Source organism: Budorcas taxicolor, unplaced genomic scaffold (assembly GCF_023091745.1).
Source record: "Budorcas taxicolor isolate Tak-1 unplaced genomic scaffold, Takin1.1 scaffold172, whole genome shotgun sequence".
NCBI lineage: Eukaryota > Metazoa > Chordata > Mammalia > Artiodactyla > Bovidae > Budorcas > Budorcas taxicolor.
Genome location: NW_026291674.1, coordinates 2,060 through 14,500, shown reverse-complemented (window position 1 = coordinate 14,500; position 12,441 = coordinate 2,060). Strand labels below are relative to the sequence as shown.

At 41.1% G+C, this 12,441-nt stretch overlaps 1 protein-coding gene and 1 pseudogene across 1 annotated transcript; both read right to left on the bottom strand.

Annotated features, from left to right (window-relative positions):
• Positions 1 to 6,437: 6,437 nt before the first annotated feature.
• On the bottom strand, positions 6,438 to 7,446 carry LOC128071130 (eukaryotic translation initiation factor 4E-like; annotated as a pseudogene).
• Positions 7,447 to 7,449: 3 nt separating this feature from the next.
• LOC128071133 (interferon-induced protein with tetratricopeptide repeats 1-like) lies at positions 7,450 to 8,884 on the bottom strand (the record flags this gene model as incomplete). The annotated part of the gene is made up of 1 exon (XM_052664099.1): positions 7,450 to 8,884. A coding segment is annotated over one exon (1,435 nt), but the record flags the coding sequence as incomplete, so codon positions are not given.
• Positions 8,885 to 12,441: the final 3,557 nt, after the last annotated feature.

Here is a 12,441-nt window from a genome sequence, read left to right as displayed (position 1 = left end):
GGCGCGGGCGTGGGCGCGCGGGCGAGGTGACCGCAGCGCGAGGCCCGCGCACGAGGGCGGCCGCCTTTGTTAAAGGGCGGACGGGAGCGGGAAAGGGAAACTAGAAAGTGAATCTGATCCCCGACTAGGCGGAGTCCAGCTCCGGGAAACAGAAACTTCTGGAAGAGCTGAGCGGGGGCGCCCCCCGGCCGGGCTGAGGAACCGCTGTGAGAGGTTTGCGCAGCGCGGGGACGTTCTGGGTGGAATTTGCAGCTGGGCCTTGAGACCTTGGTCTTGGCCGCTCAGCTGCCTTTTTGAGTCCACGTGCCTTCGCTTTTTTGCGGGGTGGTTGTTATTTGTTGGATTTTTTTTTCCCTTAGCTAAGATGACTGAAGATATTTCAGCGTTATGTTTGTTGGGTGGCACCGATGCGATGTATAGCTTTGTGCATCCTAGGCTAAAACTCAAGTCTTGACTCAACAAACACAAGTGCAATGCCATGCACTTGTGCCGTGATTTTCACTGGGTAAACCTAGAGAAATTTGGGGGCCAAAACGTGTATATATTCAAAATTTTGGTAGCTATTCCAGGTTCGCTTTGCAAAGAGGTTTTTACACCCCACCCACAATTCTATGAAAATTCCCTTCCCTTCCATGCCCTTGACAGCTGAGCTTCCTATAATAAGGTCCCATAAGGTCCTATAATACTATTATAATAATCCTATAGTAAGGTCCCATCTTTATGATGGGGTTGGCTTCCCCTGGTAGCTTAGATGGTAAAGAATCTGGCTTCAATACAGGAGACCTGGGTTCGATTCCTGGGTAGGGAGGATCCCCAGGCGAAGGGAATGGCAACTCACTGCAGTATTCTTGCCTGGAGAATCCCCATGGACAGAGGAGCCTGGCGGGCTATGGCTATAGTCCATGGGGTCACAAAGAGTCAGCCAGGACTGAGCAACTAACACACACACCCACAAAGATGGGGTGGTTTGGAACCTAAGCAGAAAATATCAAATGCCCATACACTTTGCCCCCTTCAAATTCAGTCATTCCTTCTTTCAACACGTTTTTTTTTTTTTTTTTTTGGCTGCACTGGGTCTTAGCTGCAACATTTAGGATCTTCAGTTGCAGGATGCAGACTCTCACTTTCAGCATGTGGGATTGAGTTCCCTTACCAAGATCGAACCCGGGTCCTCTGCGTTAGGAGTGCAGAGTCTTAGCCACTGGACTACCAGGGAAGGCCCCTCAATAGGTTTTATTAAACGAATGCTAAGAGCTATACATTGTTCAAGGCCCTGTCAGTATAGCCTGGAATAAATCAGACAAGGGACAAGCCCTCCCCCCTCCTCCCCCCTCACACTGTCTGATGCATTTTGTTCCTGATTATGCACAGGGTGGAGATAATTCTCAAACTTCGAGAAAAGTGTTCGTCACAGAGTTTAAAAGGCACAAGTTTATCACTTTTATGCCTTGGCAAAATGCCGTGCTAGGCACTTTGTTTTTCAAATGAATGGACAACAATGTACAGTTTTTGCTGTGTCTATTAGTTTAAATGATGCTGACTTTGGCTTTGCAAGAAAAGGGGCCTTATACCTAAAGCCAGTTCTTGCTCCTTCAGAATTAAGTTAAGCGTGGCTAACTCACAGTGTAGATCCAGAACTGCAGTTAGCTGTGCATTTGTGATTTTGTCACACTTGTTTGTTTGGAGTTAATTTCTAGTGTGAGAGGTGAAGGTAAATAACAGATAGAATATTTTATGTCAGATTGTGCTATGGAGAAAAAGCAGAGAGAGGGTTGGTGTTTTGCTGTTATGAATATATTGGGGAGGAAAGGTTTGAGGTGGGGGAAGAAGTGAGCACTGTGGATATGGGGTCAGGGAAGAGCTTTCCAGACTGGGGGAACAGTAACTGCAAAGGCCTAGGGATGGAAGCATACTTGGCATGCACAGATGGTGTGGTTGGAGTGGAGAGGGCAGGGAAGAAGTCCTAAGAAATGAGGTTGGGGAGGTAATGTGGATGTGGTGGGTCTGTAGGCTATGGTAACCTTTACGTGGGAAACCACATTTTAGAAAAAGTACTGAATGGCTTATTTGGAGGTACAAAGATATGCCCAGAATTTCCTCCTTCCTGAAGATTTGCAATATTTAATAGAGCTCTGTTTGAAAAAATGTCCAGTGTGTTGATGGTGTTTTTTTCTTCCTTGTTCCTACTTCTTTCCTTTCTTTTAGCTGTAGCTGGGCCGAGAGATTGTCTTTGGTTATCAAGGTTTGAATGAACAGCAACTAAACAGTAAATGATAAAAATCAAAAGAGGAAAAAAAATCCTGATTATCAGCTTATATTGTTTAGGATTTCAGATTCAGAAAGACTAAAACGATCTGTAAAAAGTTTAAAGGAATATGCATGATCAGGATTGAGAAGAAGAAAAGACCCAGCTGTTGAGTAGGTGTTGAACATGCTGAGTTTATTAGATGGAATTTGAATATCAGTATTTTTTTCATAACTTGTCAGATTGGGTAAATTCATGGGAAAATTAGCAGTGTATTGTCTTCTGAATTCTTATCAACCTGTAAAACACAGCAACTGGAGAAAAAGAGAAATAGAACATGAAAAATGGCAACTAATAGAAAGTCTGCTTGGGAAACTGAAAACTTAGTAACTCTTCCAAGGTACAGATCTAAGCCTGAGTTTCTCAACCTTGATGCTATTGACATTTGGGTTGTGGGAAGCTGTGCAGTGCATTTTAGGATGTTTAAGCAGCAATCTTGCACCTATCCACTAGATGTCAGTAGCACGCTGCAGTTATGAAAAACGAAATTAACTCCAGAGATTGCCAAACCCAACTTTTTTTTTTTGGCCTTCGGGGCAAAATCTTCCTCCTTTCTCTTCCCCACAATTGAGAATCATGTAACACCCTCATGTATATACCTAATTTATTTGAATTAGTCTTCACAGCCCAGGCTGCAAGAGATAAAAGATGGACTTTAGGTAGGAGAGGAAAAGTTGAAATTAGATCACAGAAAGTCAAGGGTGGTACTGGAGTTCAGGAAGTGGCCTAGGTGAATGAGTTGATATCCAGGGTAATGACAGAGAAGGCTTACTCCCTTAAGCACCGGCTCCAAAGTAGAGGTGGCTGGGTCTGACTGGGGGCAAGATCCGGAGCTCTGGACACCGACTGAGGGTGGGAAGTTCAGGCTGGGGCATGCTGCAGGGTGGAGGCTCTTAGCCCCTATGCAGTCCCCGTTCTGGCAGCCTCAGGAGAATGGAGACATTGGTTTCAGGATGGTCCCCAGGTGGGTGGATCCTGTGGTGGTGTGTAGACAGTGGTTATCAAGGACCTAGACTGGGGCACTTACAATAGTAGTGAATGGCCTGAGCTAAGGTTTGGCCTGATTTAGGGTACATGAGAGACATTCCCTGGGCACTCAGGGAATTCTAAATAAGGACAGTGAATGACTGAGGTTCTGTCAGTCATTTACATGGGAGTAACAAGCTCCTAAAATTCAGCTGTCAATTTCAAGACTTCTTGGTAATGCCTGGAGATACTCATTTGTAAATTCGGCAATAGTATTTTCAATACCAGAGAGCATCTCTTTTCCTGGATTCACTGCTTGCTTTTCTCTGCAGACGTCCAGGCTGTCCCACATTTTAGTTTTACTGAACTCCCCAAAGGGCAGAGATGTCTTCCAGAGTTGGGAAAGATGGGAGAGCGAGATGATTGTTAGGTTGTTAAACACAATAAGTAAATGTGATCTTTGAAGCTTGTCAAACACATATCACACAAACACATTGCATAATCCAGAGATTTATTTTGCCTTAAAGAGCTCTGCTTTCTGGGTACAGATGATGTATAACAATATTGGGGAAGAGTTACCTCATCAAAAATTGACACTTATCTGATAACTATTTGATTTTCATATTTCTGACCTAGGGGAGTTGGCAGTGGGTAGACTTATTTTAGTACCTTTAGAGCCTCCTTCCTCAAACACAAGCACTTTGAGTCGTGTTTCTGTTAATAAACCTCTTGTTTTAGTGATACGGAAATTGTGAAGATGGCTTCTGTGTAACGCTCATGCCTGCTCCTGATACAGACCTTACTCACTTCAGTTCTTATAGAATTTCAGTAATAATTTCCCATAGAAATCCAAGGCCTTGTTCAGTATTTCTGTGAATTCCTTGGGGACTTGTCTTTTCTGTGGATTTAGGGTTCCCACCAGGAAATACAGGCAGCCTCTAGAATGTGGAAAAGGTACCAAAAGAATTGTCTCCTAGGGCCTCCAGAAGGGATTTGGATGTGCCAACACCTTCATTTCAGGCCAGTGAAACCCATTTCTAGAGGCTTCTAACCTCTAGAACTGTAAGATAATAAATGAGTGTGATTTTAAGCCACCCAGTTCATGGTAATTTATTAGCCACAATAGGAAATGCATACATCTTCCCCCCAAACACGTACAAGAATGAAAAAACAATGACATTGTTTCCTTAATTTTCCTTTTAAAAATGTTATTTGTGGGGCATTTAATAAAATGTTATAAAATGTTTTAATAAAATGTTATAATCAAAGGGGATTGCTACAGATGGTCTTTCAGACTCTTTAACATCCTTTTCCTATTTATTCATCTAACTAAATCTGTGCTAGCAAATGACTGAAGCAATAGTGCTTCAAACAAAATGGCATAAAGCAACAGAAATTGTTTGGAACAACGAATTAAATTTCAAACATCTTCGTGGAGAAAATTGACCTTTAATTGACTATGTACTTGTTTCCCTGTCTCTCTCACTAGCTGCTTGAGGTTTGGGGGGAAATGTCTGCTTTGTTCACTGAGGGGTAGCAGAATATGCCATCCCCAAATATGCCACCTTGCCATAAGGATTATTTTGAGCTGAAGGCAATTGAAAAGAAGCAGATAGAAGAAGAGCTCTCTATTCTCCCCCATCTGCCTGAAAAATAATGTCTCTCCTCTCTCTACCAGGAAGGACAGAAGTTAATCACCTGAGACAGCCCTAACCCTAAACAGCCCAGAGACACTGACAGAAAGATATATGTAACACACCTTATAAGCAAACTCTTACCTTCTGTTAGTTTCCCCCAGATATTTGCCTTCATACAATTTGCTCCTTAGAAATTTGAAGTTCTTTGCCTTTGCCTTATCATTTCTCTAAAAATGTATCATTTGGTTGTTAGGATGCTATATAAGCCCATTTTCTGGTCCCCGCTTTGAGTTACTCATCACTGGGTACTCAGGTGTATGCCTGATGCATGTGTTAATACACTTGTTTTTCTCTTGTTAATCTGTCTTTTGTCAGTTTAATTTAAGGCTCTAGCCAATGAACCTAAGATGGGTAGAGGTGAAAGAACCTTCCCTTCGCTCCTTCACCCTAGTACTTTTGATATCTAGCACTGAAAGCTATTTATTGATAAAATGAATGAATTGAACATTTTATTTTATGTAAGTCCAGTGTTTGGTGGTTTTTTTTTGCTTTAAATCTACTCAACAAACTACTATTTTTTTCTCCTTTTTTCCCTACTGTATAACATTCACAGAGAAATGGTTCTTTCTCTTCTCTCTCTCTCACATATAGAGGCATGTATGTTCTGTTTGACTATTTTCTTTTTTTAAAAAAAGACAATTCACGGTACACATTTTATTTAGTTTTAATGAGTGGGATCGCTTTTCTACTTGAGCCAATTTTTTAACCAAAGCAAAATAACCTAAGTAATACAAAGTGTTAAAGTACAGCATAAAGATACAAAAACGGACATACTAATTCTAATTAGGAATGTAATTATGATACTACATTTTTTATAATACACAACTAAGTTTAGGAAATCACACAAACATAGATCAGTGATTTGAATGAAAAGCATACATTTGTAGCAAAGCATTGTAGTTACAAAAAAAAATTACCAAAAAAGGCACAAAATTAATGTTTATTCTACCTTTATGTCATATTCCTAGATTCTTCACCAATGTTACATGAAAAAGAAAAACTAAAGCAAAACACGTGAAAAACTGAAATCAGAGTCACTAATGTTATCAAATAGGGAAACAAATAAAATCTAGCAGCCATCAGCAAGAGTACAGCACAGAGAATGCTGTAAAAAGAAACAAAATTGCCAGAAAGCTATGCATCATACTCTTTCAAACCAGTAAAATACGCTCCTTCATACAATGGAATGTAAACAAAATCATTCTCCTGTAAGGTATAGAAATGCAAGTTCTTTTTTTTAATACTGTAGATGGGTCAAATGTTTTTGTAATGGTTAATTCCATTTTATAGAGTGGGCCAGGAACACATTTATGGATTCTGGGGATGATATGATGTGTACTGTAATACTTTGATTGGGATAATGGACACTCTAGCTAAAAAAAAAAAAACGAAAATATGAATACAGAAGTATAAGACAAAGGCTAATGAAACTTCCTTATATCTTAGCAACATTTAGAAGGAACTCAAATTTAAATGCAGTCCATCCTGCTTTTGAAGAGGCTTTCCTTCAGCTCCCAAATCTTGATTGCTTGAGGCAGTTGCCTATGGGAAACAACAAACCTGTTTTTAGTGGTGGAGCTGCTCTTAGTAGCTGTGTCTGCATGGGACTGATAACCAGTCACTATCTTTGGAGGAAGTCCTAACTTTTCCTTGTATACCCTGCCTATATGTGTAACAGTTTCGCTGTTTTCACATTCAGTAGTCCATATTGCTATTTCATCACCTTTCAGTTCAGTTAAGTCGCTTAGTCAGGTCCGACTGTTTGCAACACCATGGACTGCAGCACACCAGGCCTCCCTGTCCATCACCAACTTGCAGAGTTTACTCAAACTCGTGTCCATGTCTTGTCACCTTTAGCTCTAACATTAACAACAGCTCCACATACATCATCATTGTAGTCATCAAAAGATTCTCCAGTAAGGCACAGCAGTATCTCTAGCCAAAAAACATCGAGGTCACTTCATCTCTGCTGTTTGTTCAGTGTAATTAGCCATTGTCCTCCTCATTTGTTTTTCTCATCTTCCCACATAGGCTCAATACCATCCTTAAAAAGTGAGTAGTCACAGCCAGACATGAAATTACTAGATAACTGGTTTTGGTTGTACAGAGCCCAAAAGTTCTCAACAGTGTCGAACTTAGAGATCAATCAAAGGTTTTGCTTTTATCATTTTTAAAAACCAGAGTGCCCATTCTGTAAAGGTTGTTTATTTAATAGTGTTCTGGGTTAGCAACCTCCTGATTAGATTCTGTTTTCTCTTCTTCTGTAGGCAGGGGATTGGGAATAGGGGTGGTTTCTGGTTCCACAGTTGCCGTCTCACAACCACTCCTGAAGGCTGTTTGACTATTTTCTGAATACAGCTAATGTTTTATCAGGTTTGAGTAACTGTTCAAAGATGACATCACTGTGGTGAGCTACATAATGTGTTTCTGAAAGTCACAAGCAGAAAAGATGGTTAGTATGTTGGGACAGCAGCCCATATTTCAGTGCCTGGGGGTCACAGCAGAGTTCTCCAAGTCAGGAGCCAGCCTCAGGGCCCGCTCATAATACTCCAGGGCTTCATTCATTTCTCCTTTTACTTTGTGGATTAACCCAAGGATACTCAAGCTTTCTATATCTGATGGATTTTTCCGGAGTTTCTTTGAAGCCAATTTTGTCAAATAATTGATGCTTTTATCCCTATCTATTGAAGTGCTTTCTATTTTTATTGCTTTTAAATAATGGCTAATTGCATCAACTTCAGATTTTTTGTGAAGTTCCAGAAATCGGCCGTAGTGGAAATGTATGTGTTGCAGCATATCTTTGTCGAGTGATTTCAAGCTGAACGCTTTTTGAAAAGTATCATCAGCTTTTCTGTGCTCACCCGCTTCTGCGTACATTTCTGCCAGGCTTGTGTAAGCGTACTCAAATGTGGGCTTTAGTTGCACAGCACGTTCGAAATGTTGTAAGGCTAATAATACCATTCTGTTGATGTTTTCTTTATCCTGTCCTTTAGGCTGACAGTTTGCAGTTTTCTTTATTTGGATTATTTGTGACTTGTAGCAAAGCCCTGTCTGGTGATGCTGGAAAGCAGAGGAGGGGGTTTCCGCCAAGGCCAATTTTGAGAGCCGAAGAGCTTCATCCAGAGCGCCTTTTCTTCGGTAAAACTTGGCAGCATACCGAAAGACATAAGTCTTAGAGGACTCATTGGTCAGTGCTTCTTTGATGTACTTTTCTCCTTCAGCTTCTTGCTCTACATCTTGAAGCTTCAGGCCGAGAAGAGCCTTAATGTACGCATCGTTTGGATTTAGCCTGACAGCCTGTTTCAGGAGGTTCAGACAGAATTCCGCACCACTCTGTGGTCCTTTGTTAAAGCCCTCCAGGCGATAGATGACGATCGCATACCCAGTGATGAATTCAGGGTTTTCAGGGTCCTCTTCCAGAGCCTTTTCAAAGCAGACTTTGGCCCGTTCATAATTCTTTCCTCCACATTTCAGCAAGGCCCATCCTTCCTCACAGTCCATCTGAGGACACTCCATTCTATAGCTGGAAGACTTCCCAAGGTTCCTGCAAGTGTTCTTCACCTTGTCCAGGTAAATCTGGGCTTTTGCCTGTTGGCCCATATGGTAATACAACCAGGCGTAGTTGCCCCAGGTAACCAGACTTCTCACTTCTGATTGGTTGGCCTGTTCTGGCTGGGTTAAGTCTTCAGCTTTTTGTAAACTCTTCAGGGCTTCTTCATTCTGGCCTTTCAGGTGCTTCACATAGGCCAGTAAGTTGTATATTCCCACGTTGTATTTGATGTCCAGGAACATAATCTCCTCCAAGACCCTGTTTTCTAAATCCGGTATTTCTGTCTCTTCAATGATCAACTCCCATGTAAAGTGACATCTCAACTGTTGCAGCTTATCCTTGATCTGATCCTCATCAGCATTATAACTGTAAAAACAAAAGCAGATTTTCTTTGTTCGGTGACAAACAGCCAATAGAAATAAGCCAGGTAAAACACTTCCTATTTAGAGCCTAGCCTTGGAAAGGGCATGCCTGCTTTGATCTTCCTCGAGTTCCTGTATTTCTAAGATCCATGTGGCCTCTGAATGCAGCTTGCTTGGCTCCATACACTGACTCCAGCATTTTCTAGCCATGAAACTTCTCTGTGCTTCAGAACCTCCTTTGTAAAGCACAGAAGATAAACTTATCACACTGGATTTGGTGAGAATTAATAAGCCTATCTATGTAAAACACTCAGAGCATGCATATTTCATGCTATATAAGAGTTTTCTGTTTTCCTATTGCTGTATTTAAGGTAGAGACCAGTAAGAAACGCAAAGCCTTAGGAAATATTATTGACATCAGGACCTTAGTCTACAGATTGTGTAGCAAATAAGACTATCTAAAATGGGATCATATTTGACCCATTTATTTTAGTTGGATTTATTTGTGGGAAATATTTATTTACATATATTCACAGAAATTTGCAAAGATAGTACATAAGGCAGTTCTCCCAAAGATTATATTTTATCCAACTATAGTACAACGTCAAAATTAGGAAACTGGCCGTGGTACAATATGCACACTGTTCATTTTTCATTCCTACTAGGAATGTATGCTTCCCTGGTGGCTCAAACGGTAAAGAATTCGCTTGCAATGCTGGAGACCCAGGTTCAGCCCCTGGGTTGGGAAGATCCCCCGGAGAAGGGAATGGCAGTCCACTCCAGTACTCTTGCCTGGAAAATCCCATGGACGGAGGAGCCTGGTGGGCTGCAGTCCATGGGGTCGCTAAGAGTTGGACACGACTGAGCGACTTCACTTTCACTTGAAGAGCAAAAGTTTTTACTTTAAAAAAAAATTTTTTCTGGTCCTGAGAAACAGCATGTGGGCTCTTGGTTTCCTGACCAGGGATCAAACCCATATCTCCTTCTTTGGAAACACAGAATATTTTTTTTTTCCTTTTTTAAAAAAATTATTATTTATTTTTAATTGGATGATAATTGCTTTATAATATTGTATTGGTTTCTGCCATACATCAACATGAATCAGCCATGGGTGTACATATGTCCCCTCTCTCTTGAGCTTCCCTCCCACCTCCCGCCCCACCCCTCTAGGTTGTTATAGAGTACCAGAGTTGAGCTCCTTGCATTATATAGCATATTCCAACTGGCCATCTAGGTTTTTTTCCATCCTTTTTTTTTTTTTTAAACTATTTTTGAGACTTTCCTGGTGCTCCAGTGGCTAAGACTCTGAGCTCCCAATGTAGGGGGCCTGGGCTTAATCACTGGTCAGGGAACTAGATCCCACATGTGGTTTGCACAACTAAAGATCTCTCAGAAAACAACCAAGACCTAGCAGCCAAATTAATTAATTAAAAATTATTTTTAATTAAAGAAAAAATTGCTTTACAATATTATATTGGTTTCTGCTGTATGTCAACATAAATCAGCCATAGGCATATAGTGTCCCCTCCCTCCTGAACCTTGCATCTCCCACTGCATGCCACCCCTCTCGGTTGTCTGGGTCTGAGCTCCCTAGTCATACAGCAGATTCCCACTATCTGTTTTACATATGGTAATGTATATGTTTCAATGCTACTCTCTCAATTGAAAGTGCAGAGTCTTAACCACTGGACCATCAGGGAAGTCCCCAAAGTTTCTACTTTTGATGAGGTATAATTTATTGATTTTTTTTTCTCTTAATGGATCATGTGTTTGGTGTCATGTCTAGGAACTCTTCACCAGGCCCTAAGTCCTGAAGGTTTTCTCCTGTGTTTTCTTCTACAAGTTCGATCATTTTACATTTAAATCTGTGATCCATTTTGAGTTGCTTTTGCGTAATGTATGGAGATTAGATCAGTGGCTCATTTTTCAGCCTGTGGATACCCAGTTGTTCCAGCATCATTGGCTGAAACCTGTTCATCCTCCATTTACTTGAATTTGCAACTTTGTCAAAAATCAGTTGGCTATGCTTGTGTGGGATTATTTCTGGTTTCCTTATTCCATTCCACTGATCTCTGTGTTTATTGTTCCACCAATACCAACCATCTTGCTTACAGTATACAAACAGTCTGAAAATTGGGTAGGGTGATTCCTCTCTATTCTTCTTTTTTTCAAAATTGTTTTTCTAGTTCCTTTGCATTTCCATATAAATTTTTGATTAATATTTCCTGAGTCTATAAAAGTCTTGCTGGAGTTTGATAGGAAGGTTTTTGTCAACTGTGGAAAATAGACATTTTTACTATGCTGAATCTTCTAATCCATGAACATGCTGTATCTATTTATGTAGCTAAAAATCCCATGGATGGAGGAGCCTGTTAGGCTGCAGTCCATGGGGTCGCTAAGAGTCGGATACGACTGAGCGACTTCCCTTTCACTTTTCACTTTCATGCATTGGAGAAGGAAATGGCAACCCACTCCAGTGTTCTTGTCTGGAGAATCCCAGGGATGGGGGAGCCTGGTGGGCTGCCGTCTATGGGGTCGCACAGAGTTGGACATGACTGAAATGACTTAGCAGTAGCAGTACTATGCTGACTCTTCTAATCCATGAACATGCTGTGTCTATTTATGTAGCTATTCTTTGATTTCTTTCATCAGCATTTGTAGTTTTGGGCATTCAAGTCCTATGCATGTTATGTTAGGTTTACACTTAAGTACACGTATGTGTGAGGTGAGTTGGGGAGAGTGGCCTTATTACCTCTTTATGGTGGTGAAAATCCTAAACTCCACTAGCCCTCTCTGTTGCCATCTCAGTGGGCAGTGGGAAGGCACCTCATTACCACCAGGTGGGGACTGATATCTACATTGCCTTTATGGTCTTCACTCCCCCACTGCAAAGAGAGGGACCCTTGTTGCTACCCAGGTGGGGATGAAAATCTTTGCATTCCATTCGGCCTTCTCTGGCATCATCCATTGGCGAGGGAGAGGAAGAGTCCAGATGCCTAGCTCATAGCCTGGTGAGAATAGAAGTCTGGGCTACCCACTCAGCCTTTACTAGCAGAGTTTGGAATGGGGCCTTAGTTTTTGTTTGACTTTTCCTGTGGTATTTGGCTGGAGTAGTGGTTGTTTATAAATTTTTTGTTTTGCTAGACTGTCTCCTTTCTGGGCCCTTTGGCTAGAGAGAGCAGGTTTTTCATGGGACTTTTCTATTCACGCCTACTGGCATTTCTAGGTTTCTGGTTTCTCCAGCACTCAGTCTGGGATATATGCAGAAAAGAGGAATATCCATATACAAAAGATTGAAGTTGGACCCCTTCCTTATACTATATACAAAAAATGAATTCAAAATGTGTCAAAGATCTAAATGTAACACCTAAAGCTATAAAAATCTAGAAACAAAACAGGGAAAAACTCCATGACATTGGATTTAGCAACAGTTTCTTGGATATGCTAAAAACAAAGGTAACAAAAGTAAAAATAAACAAATTGAGCTTTAGCAAAACTAAAAAGTTTTGTGCATCAAAGGGCAGTATCAATAGAGTGAAAAGATATCCCACAGAATGGGAG